Source organism: Dromiciops gliroides, chromosome 2 (assembly GCF_019393635.1).
Source record: "Dromiciops gliroides isolate mDroGli1 chromosome 2, mDroGli1.pri, whole genome shotgun sequence".
NCBI classification, from domain to species: Eukaryota; Metazoa; Chordata; class Mammalia; order Microbiotheria; family Microbiotheriidae; genus Dromiciops; species Dromiciops gliroides.
In genome coordinates this window covers 110,005,498-110,022,763 of record NC_057862.1, presented here as the reverse complement: position 1 = coordinate 110,022,763, position 17,266 = coordinate 110,005,498, and the positions used below count along the sequence as shown (strand labels likewise).

At 46.0% G+C, this 17,266-nt stretch overlaps 1 protein-coding gene across 2 annotated transcripts; it reads left to right on the top strand.

Moving 5' to 3' along the window:
- The first annotated feature begins 134 nt into the window (after window positions 1-134).
- Window positions 135-15,935, top strand: SFXN2 (sideroflexin 2). Of its 2 annotated transcripts, none has more exons than XM_043982768.1 (12): window positions 135-244; window positions 8,795-8,982; window positions 9,183-9,353; window positions 9,542-9,640; window positions 9,972-10,047; window positions 10,348-10,433; window positions 10,971-11,031; window positions 11,701-11,767; window positions 12,215-12,264; window positions 12,936-12,965; window positions 13,716-13,763; window positions 14,360-15,935. In XM_043982768.1, exons 2-12 carry the CDS (start codon window positions 8,822-8,824, stop codon window positions 14,360-14,362), a joined length of 852 nt encoding a protein of 283 aa, XP_043838703.1. In that variant the 5' UTR covers window positions 135-244; window positions 8,795-8,821; the 3' UTR covers window positions 14,363-15,935. The 2 variants fall into 2 exon arrangements, with proteins under 2 accessions (XP_043838703.1, XP_043838701.1); XM_043982766.1 differs by having other exon boundaries at window positions 12,936-12,985.
- Window positions 15,936-17,266: the final 1,331 nt, after the last annotated feature.

Here is a 17,266-nt window from a genome sequence, read left to right as displayed (position 1 = left end):
CCCTTCTTTACGCAGGCGTACTCCTTTTTCTCCTTTAAGCCCGAGAGGGTGGGGGAAGTAGGTGATGGAAAGTTGCCCACGTGGCCAACCAGGGACTGCCCCTCTTATGATTGGTCCGGAAGCAAAGGCGTGGAGGGCGGAGCCTAAGGGAGGCCGAACACTCCTGGGAGGGAGGAGGGGCGGGTTCTCTGTGTGAGCGCGCTTCACTTTCCAGTGACTGTGTCTACATCTGGCCTGGCATCAGGTTTGACTTTCGGGGAGCGGTGGAGGGACGAGGGTGGAGAGGTGGCATTGACTGTCCTGACTCTTCCTGAGGATTTCAGGGCCTGGCTTTTAGCAGGGAAGAGGAGTTGCTTTCTGGACAGGTTCAGGGCGCGCAGACTTCAGGTGTGGTGCCTACGGCTCGGTTCCCATGTGCTGCGCCTGCCGCAGGGCCAACGTGGCAAAAAAAAAAAAAAGGAGCCCAGGATGGGAAGGGTGGCACTGCCCTTTCAGGCAGCCCCTCGGAAAAGAAAGAGGCAGTCGTTGCCCCCCACCCCCACCCCTCTGCGAACACCTTGGCATGGATGGAGAAGGACCCCTCCCAAACACATTCAGTCCCCCACCCCAACAGCACAGAGCCCAGTACTGGTTTGGTTCTCCCTGGAGTTTGGGATGCAGAAGGCGCGGTTTTGGAGCCCTCAGTGGGGAATGTCAGGTTCCCGGGGGCCGGGACCAACATGTCATGGGGAAAATGGGGTAGGGGGGTTGGGTAGGGGCAGGGATAGGGGTTTGGGGTCCTTAGGAATTCCTCTTTAAAGAATTACACCCTCTTGCACACAAAAGCAATTAGAATAAGATGGTAGTTTATTTCGGGGCTGAGGAAGGGAAAGGGAAGGGAAGGAAAACCATGAAAGAAATCCTTAGACTTCTTTTGGGGAGAAAGGCATAACACAGAGAGTGGCTCTGAGATACCAATCTCCTCGAGCAGGAGACTGGCAGGTACTTTTATAGAGAACTGATGGGGGTGACCATCTGACTGTGGAAAGTTCCCTTAGTGAGGGAGGACCATCCCTCACTGGTGGTGGGTGGAGGAATTGGGTGAGGGGTGGCTGCAGATCTCTCAAGCCATCTCCTCAGGACTCAAAGGAAACAGTCACACCTAATCTTATTGCCCCAGGGTTGAGGGAGACTAGAATGAAGGGTGGGGGTCCCAGAGCTAGCTCTGTCCGATCTGGTTCCACTTCTCTCTCTAGGCATGTCTGTCCTCTAGTTTAGTTTCACAAGGAGAAGGTTCTTTGATGTGCCCCAGAGAAATTCTGGGGTTCTATGGGCCCATAACAAACACATGGCAACTGTGCTCTGAGCTTGGATCTTGGGAGCCATGATGCTTTGGAGTTCCTACTGGCCCCCAAGCACCTACCCTGGAGGCTAATAGATGCTTGGGCAGCTATGGTAGGGATGGTCTGGACGCCTCCTTAGAATCCTAATCTCAGGATTGAACTAGGGTCTTGCAGGGCAGCTTCGAGAGCCAGAACAACATGGTATTGCTTCTTGTCTGTTTGTAAAGGGGGACTGTATCTGTAATGAAAATATGGCCACTTCAGGATTTTCGTTGTGTCTGGGCCCAAGCCGAGGAAAAATGCTCCTTCTAAGCAGCCTGAAGCTTTATTGTAACAGATGATATTTGCATTAACACCTTAAAGTTCGCTAGTGCTTTGTTGCTGTTGTTCAGCCTTGTCTGACTCTTCCTGACCCCAGGGGCCATACTTGTCCATACTTGTCTTGGCAAAGATGCTGGAGTGGTTTGCCATTCATTCCCTTCTCCATTTTATTAAGGCAGACAGAATTTAAGTGACTTGCCTAGGGTCACAAAGTTGGTAAGGCCAAATTTGAACTCAGGTCTTCCTGACTCCAGGCCTAGAGCTATATCCACTGAACCACCTAGCTGTCTCCTTCACAAAATGCTGACATTACTTTGTTTGATGTTCATATAACCTGGTGAGGTAGGTAGTGCAAGTATCATTATCCCCAATTTTCAGAAGAGGAAACTGAGAAATAGTTTTTAAGTGACTGAGGCATAGATTGGATGTAGCAGAGCTAGTAACTAACAAATTGAGGATTTGAACCCATGTTTTCTGACACCAAATAAGTATCCTTTCTATAACAACATGGCTGTCTCTTTGGAGGAGCAGGGATGGCTTGGGCCTAGATGTTTTAGGAAATTATGTGTCTTTAGAGTTCATACAGTAGTTGTAGGATCTTCCTCTGGGTCACCCTCTTTATGTATGTATGTATGTATGTATGTATTGCAGGGCAATGAGGGTTAAGTGACTTGCCAGGGTCACACAGCTAGTAAGTGTCAAGTGTCTGAGGCTGAATTTGAACTCAGGTCCTTTTGAATCCAGGGCCGGTGCTTTATCCACTGCGCCACCTAGCTGCCCCGGTCACCCTCTTTTTAAAAAAAAAATAGGGATATATTTTGTTTTTACATCACCTACTTTCCACTGTATTTTTCCCTTCTTCCCCACCCTCTTTCAGAAAACCATGCCTTATAATAAGTAAAAAAATCTTTCAAAAACAGGTCAACAAAATTAACCAACATATTGTAAAAGTCTGGTATATCCAGTGTTCCACACCTTACACCTCATTTCTGCAAAAAATGTCGGAGGTGCTCACCCTCCTGGCCCCCATTTGGGGGGAAGGAAGGCATCAGGTTTCGTTAACAGTAGGCTTTCCTGTTTGGCTGAAGTCACTGGACTTTGCCCACAGGATAACTCTTTAATTAGTCATTTGTTTTAGGTTATATTTCTAGAACTAGACTTCTGTACTTTATGGTATATAATGGTTTTTGTTGTTGTTGCAAAAAACTCTATTATCAGCACTTAATTTTAGGGTTCAGGTTAGGCCCAAAGCGTGAGGAGAAGTTCAAGTCAAACTGGAGGGAAGGCCCAGTTTCTATTGATGTTTCAGGCTCTCTCTCTCCAACAGACAGTCACTCAGATCATCTTGGGGCCCACTTGCAGGTGCAGGATAGTCAGGGTCAGTGCAGTTTTCATGGCATACAGGCTATAGCTTCACTCATCTTGGGCAGGTTTCTGTACAGGTAGAAGGAGAATGTCCCCTTCTTTCCCCCCTCCCCCTTTCTGTAATTGCAAAAAGCATTTAGCACCTATTCATCCTTTGTGAATTCATGGTTGGAAAAAGTTTGATGCCTTAGGGAGGGTAACATCTTCCTCAGTTAAAACAGAAATCCAGGGACACATACGAATGGGATGGTCCTCCCTCACTAAAGGAACTTTCTCCACAGTCAGATGGTCACCCCCGTCAGTCCTCTATAAAAGTACCTGCCTGTCTTCTGCTCGAGGAGATTGGTATCTCAGAGCCATGCTCTGTGCCATGCCTTCTCCCCATGAGAAGTCCAAGGACTTCTTTCATGGTTTCCCTTCCCTTCCCTTTCCCTTCCTCAGCCCCGAAATAAACTACCATCTTATTCTAATTGCTTTTGTGTGCAAGAGGGTGTGATTCTTTAAAGAGGAATTCCTAAGGACCCCAAACCCCTACCCCTACCCCATTTTTCCCATAACAAATCTTTGCATCTCCTGTTTCTTTTGAGCTGCTGCACTTCTCCTTTTCTCATAGAATAGTGGCTTCTTTGATGTGAGCATGCCAATTCAAATTCAAGATTTGAACTGAGGAAGATGAGCCTTTCTGACTCCAGACCTGGCACTCTATCCACTATGCTTCGTAGTTGTACATAGTTGTATTCCATCACAATCATATACCACAACTTGTTCAGCCATTCCCCAATTGATAGGCATCACCTCAATTTCCAATTCTTTGCCACCACGAAAAGAGCTACTCTAAATATTTTTGTACATAAAGGTCCTTTTCCTTTTCCTTTGCTGTGTTTGGGATACAGACCTTGTAGTGCTATTCTGGGTCAAAGGGTATGCACAGTTTTATAGTCCTTTGGGCAGAGTCCCAAATTGTTCTCTTTTCTGCCTCTGTCAGCAAACTGTTCACTTGCTAAATGAGCAGTCCCCTACATTAGTATGTAGAATTAATATAAAATCTTAATTAATACCTTATATTAGTACATAGAATTATATTTTTAAAAAAGATGGGGGGGGGCAGCTAGGTGGCGCAGTGGTTAAAGCACTGGCCCTGGATTCAGTAGGACCTGAGTTCAAATCCCGCCTCAGACACTTGATACCAGCTCTGTGACAAGTTCACTTAACCCTCATTGCCCCCCCCCAAAAAAAAAAAGATAGGATGGGGAACTAGACCCATGATTTCATTGGCATAGGAAATTCCCTTTACCAATGCCTGTAATGTATGCATTTCCTCTGCAACTTTGTCTTAGAGAATAAACACAAATAAACACAAAGTAATCAAAATAGTTTACTAGGGAGAGAAGTAACAATTGGGAACATTGATACATTTTTCACAGAGAAGGTAACATGTGAGCTATGTCATAGAAGAGGAATTCTGTGAGTTGGAGGTGAGGAGAGAGCACATTCTAGGAATAGGAATGGCTAGTATAAATGAACAGAGTTGGGAGATGGAGTATCCTATTTGAGGAACAGAGAGAAGACCAGTTTGGCTTCATCACAGAGTTTGGGATGGGTTGGTGGGAGGGTGATATGCAATGAGACTAGAACAGTATTTTGGGGCCAGGTTACAAAGTGCTTTAATTCGCTAATGTAGAAGATCAAATTTGAACAGAATATGACAGTTGAAGACTGCATAGTGGGGAAGGACAATTAACAACTTCATGCATTAATGTCTGTTTAAGTAATATTACCTTCACCAAAGCCAGGAGGAGGGAAGGAGGGATAAACATTAGAACTCAAAACTATAAATAAAAATGTTTATTACTTAAAAAATAAAAAGATTAAAAAAAACATTCTAGGGACAGCTAGGTGGCACAGTGGATAAAGTACTGGCCCTGGATTCAGGAGGACCTGAGTTCAAATCTGGCCTCACTTAACACTTACTAGCTGTGTGACCCTGGGTAAGTCACTTAACCCCAATTGCCTCACTAAAAAAAAAACAAAACCATTCTGAGAAGAGATCCATAGATTTCACCAGACTATCAAAGGGATCCATTGATACAAAAAAAGGTAAAGAACCCCTGCTACATACTCTTGCTGCAAAGGCTGGCCAAGAGACCAAGATTCTTTCCTGGCCCTGAGCGTCTGAGCTGATTCTTTCCTAAGGGCCAGTCCTGTGTCGAGAATTGCCTCTTAGACCCTGCTTCTATTCTTGGGATGAGTGGAGACTTGGAATGTTGGACCTGGAAGGGGCCTTCAGGATTGTCTATTCCAACCCTCTGTTTTTACAAATGAAGCACCAGAAACTCAGAGGGAACGTGCTTTGCAATTAGTAGGCACTTATTAAATATTTGTTGAATTGATTTGGCCCACGTCACTTAGTTACTCATTGGCAGAACTTTGAGTAGAGCCCAGATCTCCTGAGTTTTAACCCTAGTATTTCTTTCACTAGACCCTGGGAAACCAGGCCTGGGGAAATTGTTGAAAACTTAACTGTTAACCACCAGTTAAAATCCAGGGCACCTCTCATATGCATTGACAGGAAAACAGTGACAGCCCCTATTGCCCAGGAATAAATCCAGAGGCAACATGGTATGGTTAAGAGCCTTGGATGTGATTTAAGTCAAAGCTTTGCCACTTCCTAGTTGCATGACCTTGAATTAATCATCTAACCTCTCTAAACCTGTCTCCTCATCTGTAAAATGGAAATAATAATAAGGCACAGCATGAAGTAGTGGAAAGAACTCTGAACTTGGAGACAGGAAATGAACTTGATGACTTTGGGATCCTAGGCCAGTCAGTTTACTTTTCTGAGCTTCTATTCCCTCATCTGTGAAATGGATATAATACTCAGGCTGCTTGCCTTACAGGATTATTTTGAGGAAAGTACTTTGTAAATTTTGAAGCACAATATAAATATCAGCTATTATAATGTCTCTATTAATAATGTGAAGTGTTGGTATACCTACTTCTTGGGTCAGTGAACCAGGAAGAAGAGAGATATAGGGTCTCTGTCCATATGTTGCTGACTATCTGGTTAAGGAGATAAGACACACCCACATATGAAAAGTTAAGGAGCCCTTCAAGATTTAGATAACAACAAAAATGTTTTGGAAATTTGGAACATTAAGTTATCTATGCTGTTCCTGATTATTCTTACTTCCGTTCATGTAAATGTAATTCAATTCAACAAATATTTATTAAGCCCTACTCCTATGAGACACTGTGCTAAGCAGTGGGACTATAAACACACACATACACACACACTGAACACTTATACTGTTGTGGGGAAACAACACATGTACAGAAAATTAAATATATACACAGCAATTTCTGGGGGGAATAAAGCTATAGGACTGTAGATTAAAACACTTCTCAGAAGCACCAGTAATGTTCATTTGATTAAGAGTCCCTAAGCAAGAGATGGAAAAGGGGGGGAGGGGGCAGGGCACATGACCAGTCACTGTTCCTGTCTGGTAGTGAAAGCAACTTCAGGTTCATTATTAAAGGTAGTCAGAACATAATCTCCTTGAGGGCAAGGACTATTTTTCATTGTCTTTGTCTCCTCAGTGTAGCCTAGTGCCTTGCCTGCTTGTTGACTTGGATTGAATGCCATTCTTAGGTCAGATTTTCAGATGACCTGCATTCTCCAAATCATCCTGATTCTTCCAGGTGGAGCTTAAGGCACATTTGCTTTGTGAAGCCTTACCTGGCTGATATAGCTCACACTGATGGCTCCCTTTACTGAACTTAGTCTATAATGCATATACTCTAGACCTCCAGACCCTTGTAGACTGTTCAGAGTACATTCAATCAATCAATAAACATTCTCACACACCTGTTGTGTGCCCAACATTGTGCAGTGGGGAAAAGGATAAAAATGACACAATTCTTGCCCTCAATGAGCTTGTATTCTTTTGGGGGTGGGGGTGGGGTGGGGTAATGTGGTAAAAATTTTTGGAGTTTTAGCTGACTCCTTTGGGAGGGCCATATCTGGTCCACCCTGAAGTTATGTATGCTACTGAGGTCAGAAGGAGAACTCTCCATAGGTAGTTTTTGAAGGACCTCCTCTTTTGGAGGAGGAAGATTGAATGCTCCCTGAAGGGAGGCAGGAGGACTTCCAGAATTCTAGCTCTCTTTCTCTCAGGCTTCTGCCCTTCTGGTGGTGAAAGCACCTGTAGACTTTCCAGGTTTTGGTGAGTGAACACAGAGAACCCTAAATTGCTTTGAATTAGCTTAATTAGAAACAATCTGGGGATTGCATAGGCTGTTTAGAGTTGAGTATTTATCTGTATTTCTTTTTCCTATTTCCTTATCTTTGATTTTTATTAGTTTCACCTTTTTTGTTTAATTAATTCCCAAGTAATAAAGTCCGATCCTTTTGTGGCCTGGGAGAAATATCTAAAAAGGGCAGTTCAGAGGGGAGAGTGAACTTAAAGGTCTCTCATATTTCTGGGACCCCAATATTTAGGCGAGTCACCCAATTAATGCTCTATATATCAAATTTTGGCCCTAACAGGAATATACATACACATACAATCTAGGTAATTTTTCAGGGTGGAGGGAAGGACTTAGCACCTGGAGATCATTTGATCTAAGCAGAAAAGCCAGTTGACTGGATCAGAGAAAATGTGAAAAGGGTATTGTGTTATAAGCCTGGAGAGGTAGGTTGGAGCCAGGTGTTAAAACACTGGATGTCAAACAGGAGTTTTTATTTGATCCTAGAGATAATAAGGAGCCACTGGACTTTATTGAGCAGGGGAGTGACATAGTCAGAGCTGTCCTTTTAGGATTCTCATTTGGCACCTGTGTGAAGAATGCATAGGAAGGAAAGAGACTTGAAACTAAGTAAGAGGCCAGTGGAATAGTCTAAGATGGTGCTAGGTAAGGTGGACTTGAATTGACATGGTGGCTATGTAAATTTAAAAAAGAATCAGATATAAGGGATGTTGTGGAAGTAGAATCTACAAGACTTGAGAATCGAGGGAGAAGGTGAATTTCTGTCCTCCCCAGGAACAGAAGATCCCTGGAGTCTTCCGTACCACCCTGGGATTGGGGTACGGTTGAGAAGTACCTGAGCTAGTGAGAGGAGTGCCTCATACTTGTCTCAAGACTATAGACCTGTTAAACTGCTTGTGGGGATCATGCAAATCTGAATTTGTAAAGCTGGGTGACTGAAAAGATGGTGGTACCCTTGACAGAAATAGAGAAGTTAAGAAAAGGGGCAGGCTTAGGGGGAAAGATACTGAGTTCTGTTTCAGGAAGGTTGAATTTGAGATGTCATGAGGACATGCAGTTTCAAATGCCCAAGAGTCAGTTGGTAATGCAGGACTGGAACCCAGGAGAGAAACCAGGGCTGGGTGAATAGATCTGGGGGGCATCCATGGAAGAGAGAGGGCATAGAGAGAAGAGGGCCCAGGGCAGAACCTTGGGGGATACCCACCATTAAGGACGGTGAGCTAGCAAAAGTAACTAAGAGAATAGCCAAGAGAGGGCAGTACATTGATCTCCAGGTGTTCCTGATCTGTGAACGAGACTGAATTCCTTTAGGGTCAAGATTGAGTCTTCTGTTTCCTCTTCAGAACAGTCAGGAACAGGGCTGAGAGTGGCACTGGGGGACCAAGAAAATCCTCATGGATTGCTGGCATGGTAGGGGGTGCTAGTATGGGTGGCAGGCCAAACCAGCAGGAGGTCATTGATATTTAGGTCATCAACTCTAAGAGACATCCTCAGTGCCCTTGTCATTTCCCCTTTCCCAGTTCTCTGGTTCCGTGTGAGAGAGGAAGATGGAGGTAGATTTGTCCAGCTTCAATATTGACAGTCCCCGATGGGACCAGCGAACCTTCATGGGTCGACTGAAGCATTTCTTCAACATCACAGACCCTTGTACAGCTCTTGTTTCAGAGAAGACACTGGACTGGGCCAAGATGATGGTTGAAAGTAGCCGGTGAGTATCCAGTGGTCCCTAGCAGCCCCAGGTTTGTGGCAAGGGTTGGGCTCAGTTGGCATCCTGGATAGTTAGAGATGCCTAGGGGTGTGTGTGTGTGTGTGTGTGTGTGTGTATCTATGTATGTGTGTGTGGTGTGTTGGGGACTTTTTCTGGGTGATTGACTTCCTTTCCCCCGGCTTGGGGGCTGAGGGTTGCAGGAAGGGTGCCATACCCCCAGGCACCAGCCAGGAACAGCTGCTGTATGCCAAGAAGCTATACGACTCAGCCTTCCACCCAGACACTGGGGAAAAGATGAACGTGATTGGGCGGATGTCATTCCAGGTGCCAGGAGGCATGGCTATCACAGGCTGTATGCTCCAGTTCTACAGGTGGGATTGGCTGGGGGTGGGGAGGTGGGGAGGGTCTGGCAGGGACTCCAGGGCATTTTCCCTACTCTAGATAGAGTGGGCAAAGGCTGTAAGCTCCACTTCAATCTCTAGAAGCTTTGGAGTTGTTGGCCCCACCCTGGAAGGGGGTACTATGTTCTTATCCTTCATTCCCCTTTTCCCCTTGACAGGACAATGCCTGCAGTGATTTTCTGGCAGTGGGTGAACCAGTCCTTCAATGCATTGGTCAACTACACCAACCGGAATGCCGCCAGCCCCATATCAGTCAGGTAGTGACTGACTCCCTCCTAGTCCCTGGGGCTCAGTGCTGCTGAGGTTTCTTCACAGCTCCCTCCTTGATTCCAGGGATAGAGGATCCCCAGAGTCTGCTCCAGCAGGGACAGTTGAAGCACACCTAGCCTAATACTCTGATGCTCTTCACTCTTCCTCCACCACAGCTGAGCAAAGTGCTGAGGGCTGGCATCATCTGTCTCAAGGCTAACTTTCTCTACAGCCTGGTTTCCGTGTCCTTGGAAACTCAAGGCTCAGGGGCCATCTGTACAGTCCCTTCCATCACATCTTGCTCCTAGTCCTGCCCACAGCATCTCTTTCCTCCTTTAGGCAAATAACTGTATCCTACTTCACAGCGACCACCACAGCCCTGGCCACTGCCCTTGGCCTTAACATGTATACCAAGGTATGCCATGGGTCCATGGGCTGCCACCAGGGGGCAGCAAAGTCGTGGGGAAATGTCTTGGGTGGGTATACTGGTGGGGTTACTACAAATGAGCTATAGCTGGGGCTTAGCTTCTGTTCTGAGAGTACAGAACAGAGGTATTGGGGTACAGGGCCAGGGATCCCTTTGGGCTAGCTTCATGGGGGAGAAGAGGAATGTCTGCCACTTGATTTTTCTGTTTTTATATGACCCTGGGGGATTATAGACCCTCAAGCCTTCCTCCCTTCTTACATAGGCTGACATCTTCCACTGTCCCCACAGAAAGCCCCACCTTTGGTGGCCCGATGGGTACCCTTTGCTGCCGTTGCTGCTGCTAACTGTGTCAATATCCCTATGATGAGGCAACAGTAAGTAGCATCCCCCTTCACGCTCTCTTTCTTGGTCCCTCCTCAAATGATCATGCATATAATTTGATGTTTATTTGGGGTATTTCCCCAGTGGTAAACAAACTCCTTGAGGGTAAGGACTGGTTTCTGTTTTGTTTTCATATCCCCATGCCAATACTCATTGGACTGGATTGTTGGACAAAGGGGAGGGATTTGACCTCATTGGGTGTGTGTGTGTGTGTGTGTATAAGAGAGAGAGAGAGATCCCCCTATTTTGTGTGCATGTTTAAGGTGTGACCCTGCTTCCCAGATGACCTAAGGCAGTGTACTGACCAAAACCAAACTTAAGAAAGGACAATAATGGATAAAACAGAACAGAGGCCATCCGAAGGAAGCACATGGAGGAGATACTACTGGCCACCTGAATTGAGCAGACTGTCATTTGGGTTGTGGTTGGGCCCCAAGTTTTCTGGCAGCTGAGTTAGAGAGAGGCAGTGAGCCATGCAGTTTTTGTTTCTGATGATTGAAAGCAGACAGTGACCATCTATCTATGTCTAGGGAACTCATCCATGGCATCAATGTGACTGACAGGAACTCTCAGGAGTTGGGTCGATCACGGGTGAGCTGGGGGCATCTTTGTGTTTGGGGAGGAAGGTCGAGGAGGGAGGTAGCTGGAATTCCTTCCACATCATAGGCATGCACTGAACCCTGAATTTGGGTAATAATTTACACCCTCTTTTCTTCTGCTTCTCTTCTGTTTTTTTCTTTGCTTATGATTTAGCCTCTTTAATTCTTTCTGCTCTCATGCTTGGCCATCCATAGGGTCTCTTCTGGGGCTATAGCTGGGCTTTGGTTAGTGTTAGATTTGGCTGTGGGCAGCTAGGTGGTGAAGTAGATAGAATGTTAGGCCTGGAGTCAGGAAGACTCATCTTCTCAAGTTCAAATCCAGCTCCAGGCACTTATTAGTTGTGTGACCCTGGGCAAGTCACTTAACCTTGTTTGCTTCGGTTTCCTCATCTATGAAATGAGCTGGAAAAGAAAATGGCAAAGCACTCCAGTGTCTTTGCCAAGAAAATCCCAAATGGGGTCACAAAGAATTGAACATGACTGAAAAAATGATTGAATGAAGAACAACAAAGATGTAGCTGTGGTCTTCTAGCAAGGCATTTCAAATTGGCTCTGTCAGGGCTATTGTGCTGGTGCTTGATCCCTGCATGTATGTGGAATGGGCTGGGATCTAGGGTCTCTGATGGTTCATTCCTTCCTTCCCTCTATTCTTCAATCTCAGAAAGCTGCAGTCATTGGCATCTCGCAGGTGGTCATTTCCCGAATCACCATGGCAGCTCCTGGGATGAGTAAGAACTTAAGAGCCATCCCTGCCCTGGGACAAACCCCACCGGAGGGTGGGAGAACTGAGATGTGGTGCGGGTGGGACCTGAGTTTTGCATTTTCTCTTTGGTTTTACTGAGTCCAAAGGAAATAGGGCAGCTTTGCGGAACCTGAGGCCAGTGAGGTTGTTGGGTGTTCTTAAGAACTTCTTCCAATCCTTCTCATATCAGACTTTGCCCCATTACTCTCTTCTTCCCCATGTGGCCTGGGTTTGGGGGTGGGGTGAGGAATGTGACAGAGTCAAACTATTTTCTAGCTTTCCCCATATATCCTTGTGAGACTTTGTCCTTGAGCCACCAAGAAAGGGGGCAAAGGAATATTGAGTTCACTAGTGTGATTTCAAAAGGGAATTTGGGGAAGGTTTAGGGATGCCCCTTTTGACTTGCTCCTACCTAATTCTGTTCCCTCTCTAGTCTTACTCCCAATCCTGATGGAAAGGATGGAGAAGTTGGCCTTCATGAAGGTGAGTGATTCACAGGACCATGGATTTAAAGCTAGAAAGAACTTTAGGGGCCATGAAGTCCAACTACTTTATTTTACAGATAAGGAAACAGAGGCTGAAAGAGGTTAGGGTCACATAACTAGTAAGTGTCTGAGGCAAGATTTGAACACAGGTCTTCCCAAATCCACTCCCACCGCGTCACTTCATTGTTTCTTTCTCTTCCTCTCCCCTCCCATTACCCCACACAAGCCTGCACCTAGGGATTCCTGACTCTCCTAACTACTACCATTTAATCCCCCTCCTCTCCTCAGCAATATATATTCTAGGGCAGGGCTCACAATAGATCTGCATAACTCTTCCCCCATATGGTTTCCAGCCTTTTCATAAGAATGAAGGAGCCTTTATCCCACCTCCCCACAGGCTCTCTGCCCCTCCATTTCTTCAAGGAAAGTGGTTCCTGGGTCTTTTTTTTTTTTTAAGTGAGGCATTTGGGGTTAAGTGACTTGCCCAAGGTCACACAGCTAGTAAGTGTTAAGTGTCTGAGGCCGGATTTGAACTCAGGTACTCCTGATTCCAGGGCCGGTGCTCTATCCACTGCGCCACCTAGCTGTCCTGTTCCTGGGTCTTTCTGCTGATAGCTGGACAGGAAGTCACAAAAGTTCCATCCATCTACATGTCTGCTTTTCTTTCAGAAAATACAGTTCCTGCATGCCCCTCTGCAGGTGATGCTGGCTGGGGGCTTGTGAGTATTGTTTTCTCTGGCTTCTGTTCTCAGGCATTCTGGGAGGGATGCTCCATCCACCTTACAGACAAGTGTCTATGTTGCTGAGTTCTGTAACATGCCCGTGTTTAATATTTTTGGAAAGCAAATGATGGCACAGTTGGCTTCAAGGGCAAAGGGAGAAATAGTTTCCTACCTGGAGGGGTCTCTCTGGACTCTCTGTAGAAATAACTGTCAACAATTAACTCTCACAGTGCCCTTTAGTTCTATGAGCTCCCACAAAACTTTGCTCCTAGCAGAGGTGAGTAGAGGGGCTTGGCAATGACCTGGCACTGGTTTAGCCAGAGCCATGTTGAGCTAGTCAAGCCTGTATTGCAAATGATATCGACGAGTCCTTGCTTTCCTGCCCCCTTCTTCTCCCCTTCCCCCCACCCAGGGCCCAAGGAGTTTAAGGAACACCAAATCTAGAAACCAAAGCTGTGCTGTGGGTCCATGTGTATTCACCATCACAAATAGACAATGGAGACATCTGTAAGCTCTTTTAGGGCTGTTTCCTAGCAACTCTAATAGGCCAGGGCCCAATGCTGTTTCCTTGCTTGTCCTGTCTTCTTTTACTATGTACTCATATCCGTTAGGAACTGGAAAGTGACAGATTTCACTGGGTTGTCAGGGTAGATACCTGGGCACTTGAGAGGAAGAGAGGGAGCTGGATGCAGTTGGGAATGACTTGGCATATTCTTTCCTCTTACAGTCTGGTCTTCATGGTGCCTGTGGCCTGTGCCATCTTTCCGCAGAGATGGTAACTTCATTTCCCCCTTTGTTTTAGTGACTACACCCTTCCCCATTTTTGCTGGGGGGGGGGGCGGAATGGGGGAACTGAGAGAGTTGGAAAGGGCCCTGGAGGTAGTCAAATCCCATTTGATAAGAAGGCTGAGATTTCGAAAAGGAAAGTGACTTGCCTAGGGTCATGCACCTAGATTTAATCTAGGTTCTCCAGACTCCAAATCCCATACTCTTTCCATTTATGACTAGAGGTCACTTCAGACTGGGCCATCAACCTAAAATCCTGTCTCCTTTAGACTGTGTGACTGATAAACAAGAGCTCTTGGCTTGGGAAGGATAATTATCCCTGTGATATAGGAGCTGCTTAGGTAGTGCTTATAACCTAGTCACTACACAGTCACCATTCACTTTGGCTTGAACTGGGCTTTGGAACTAAATAAGGTGGATGTTATCATATTTGCAACAGAACAATCAGTGGCTCTGATGAGTCTTCAAAAGTTGGTTTTTGTCCACAGTTAGCATGTTCCCCTCCCCACCCCCCCAAGTCCCAGGCCCCCAGCAGTGCTTTGTTTCATACCTGAATTAGTAAAGGCATCACCTTTCTTTTCTCAGTGAGATGGCAGTCTCACGTCTGGAACCTGAGCTCCGAGACTCCCTCAAAGCTAAGCATGGAGACCTCAATTCTTTCGTCTACTTCAACAAAGGACTCTGAAGTACCTCCTCTTCATCTCCTGGCTACCTCAGGCTCTCAGAACTTCCTTTCTTCCCTCCCACTTCCCAACAAAGCATAAAAGCCAGGCTGAATTTGGGGGTGGACTAGATTCCATCTGTGTTCAAGCCCTGTTCTTCCCACTGCAGGGGAGAGAGCATGGAATAGTGGGGGGACCAGAAGCCAAAATTTGAGTGACCAACTGTGAGGGCTCTATTCCCCCAGACCCCTCCCCAATCTTCATGCCATCTGACCTCCCTGTCGCAGGCACATCATCAGCCTTTACACCTAGGGCCTCTGGTCCCTTGTGGAGAAAGGATCTTCTGAGGTGTGCAGGGGATGAAAGGAAGTTGGTGGGTTTTTTTCCTGAAGTTGTTTTTAAGAGAATGGGGGCTAGTCCTTTGGAATTCCAAGTCACAGTTTGAATCAGATACATTTACTTGACTAAGAGGGGTAGCAGAGAAATCTCCAAACTAACACTTCTTACTTCTAATTCCAGATATGCTGAAAAAATTCGGGATGCCTTTTCCCCACTTCTGACATTTAATAACTGTGTGACCCTGGTCGAGTCATTTAACTTCTCTTGATGTCAGTTTTCTGTCTATAAAAACAAGTTAATAATACTCAAAGCATCTACCTCGAAGGGTTGTGAGGATCAAATGAGATAAGGTTTATGAAATGTTTTGAAAACCTTAAAGCATTCCATAAATGTCAGATTAGCATCACTTTTCCCATTATTTCCATGATGGCCACTGTCTTAAATTTGCAGGGGCTGGTCTGATTCAATCCCCTGCAGATCTCTGGCTGCCAGATCCTTCCTTGCTGAAATCCCCCAGGAATGCAGGTGCTGAGGTTAGACTTCCCCTGGCTGGGGGTTTATAGGTAGTGCCTGAGGCCATTGACTTAGGTCACTGGGTAGGTTGATCCTTCAGACTGTAGCTGTGAACAGTCTCTCTCTGGCATTTTATTTCTGTTTGAGGTGGAAACTCACCTGATTATTATTTTGTAAAATCTATTTTTATCAGCTGTGAATGAAAGCTTTCCCCAAGAGCCAATGTATTTGGGTAGGTCTCAACTGGAACTTCTGGGCAAGAGTGTACCTTGATGTGACGTTTCCTTGTCCTCTTCCCCCCCCCCCCCCCCCCCCCCCCCCTCTGCCAAGAAAAATGGTGCTGAGTAGGAAAGGGAAGAATGATCTCGATACAAACCAAAAAGACCCTTCACTGAAGTGCCAATCCTCTTTCAGCCTTCCCTGCAAGGCTGAGCTGCCCTTTGGGTTTGGGGGCTCATTTCTTCATCTTCTTGGCTGATACAGACCAAAGTTGGATCTTGTTTTCTAACTCCTGAGAGGATCTTACTGTAAATTGTTTGTTTTTGTTTATTTTTGTGAGGCAATTGGGGTTAAGTGACTTGCCCAGGGTCACACAGCTAGTAAGCGTTAAGTGTCTGAGGCCGGATTTGAACTCAGGTCCTCCTGAATCCAGGGCCGGTGTTCTATCCACTGCGCCACCTAGCTGCCCCTGTAAATTGAATAAATCTTTTAAAAGGTTTTTAAATCTCTTCAATAAAAGGCTTAAACATTTCTTTTTTCCAAGGTGTCCAGTCATCTCTTATGCTCTGGCCTCCACTGCCTTATAGATTCTCTCTGGGTGGTGTTAAGTGCAGAGCCTTTGTTTCTGCTTGTTGGAAAGAATAAAGGGAAAAGCTTTGCTTGGGTTCTTGGAGCCTCCCACTTCCCCACCCCACCCCACCCCCTGCCCCACCCCAAATCCCAGAGAATGGAGCTTTGACCAAGCTGGGGTCTTGGTTTTTAGCAGATGTTGTCATTGTTGTTTGTCCTTCAGGACATTGGAATGATGTCATGACTTGAACTGAATCAGATTTCAGTGAGGGAGGGCTGTGCAAGGTCATCAACTTCACTCTCTCCTCCACAGCCATCTGGGTCTATTGGCAAGACACACACACACCCACACACCAGGAGGACTGGAGATGGCCCTGGATGTTTAAGGCAATTGGGATTAAGTGATTTGCCCAGGGTCACACAGCTAGTAAGTGTCTAAGGGGAGATTTGAACTCGGTTCCTTTCAACTTCAGGGCTAGTGCCTCTATCCACTGTGCCACCTAGCTGGCCCCAATTAGCAGGTGTGGGAACAGAAAAATAGGTCTAGCTTTAAGGCATCACGACAGGATCTGGCCAGCTCCTCACTTCATATTAATTCTGACCCCAGGATGCAGTCCTTTATTTCCAGAAATCTTTCCTAAAACCTTAGAACCTTACTAATGTCCCATTTCCTCAGTTCTTTCTACTAGCAGCAGGCATTTCTGCTTTGGCCCCTGCTCAATATCCCTCAGTTACTCTTGGTCCTAGATTCAAAGCTTGGAGAGAGAGGGGGTGGGGGTGGGGGAGAGAGGTGTCTGTGTAACTCCTGGTCTACATGACATCATGAATAGTCATTTTCATTCTCATTCTCACAAATCCAACTTCTCAGATTTGGAGAGCACAGCTTGGCATGCGTGAGCTATTTCTGTGCTTCCCTTTCATCTGTCCCAACAGAGCTCAGGACCCAGCACTGGACTAGGGAGTCAGAGACCTGGATTCTGGTCATGATTTTGCCACGTATTTTCTGTATGAGCTCAGACAAATCGGTCTCTCTGTGTTTCAGAAGAATCTGTAAAATGAGAGAGGGTTTGATTTGTAATGTAGTGAAAGATCACCGTATTTGGGGTCAACAAAGGTGGGCCTGAATTCTAGCTTTGCTACTCACTGTGTGACCTTGGGCAAGTCACAACTACTCTGGGTCCTATTTGTA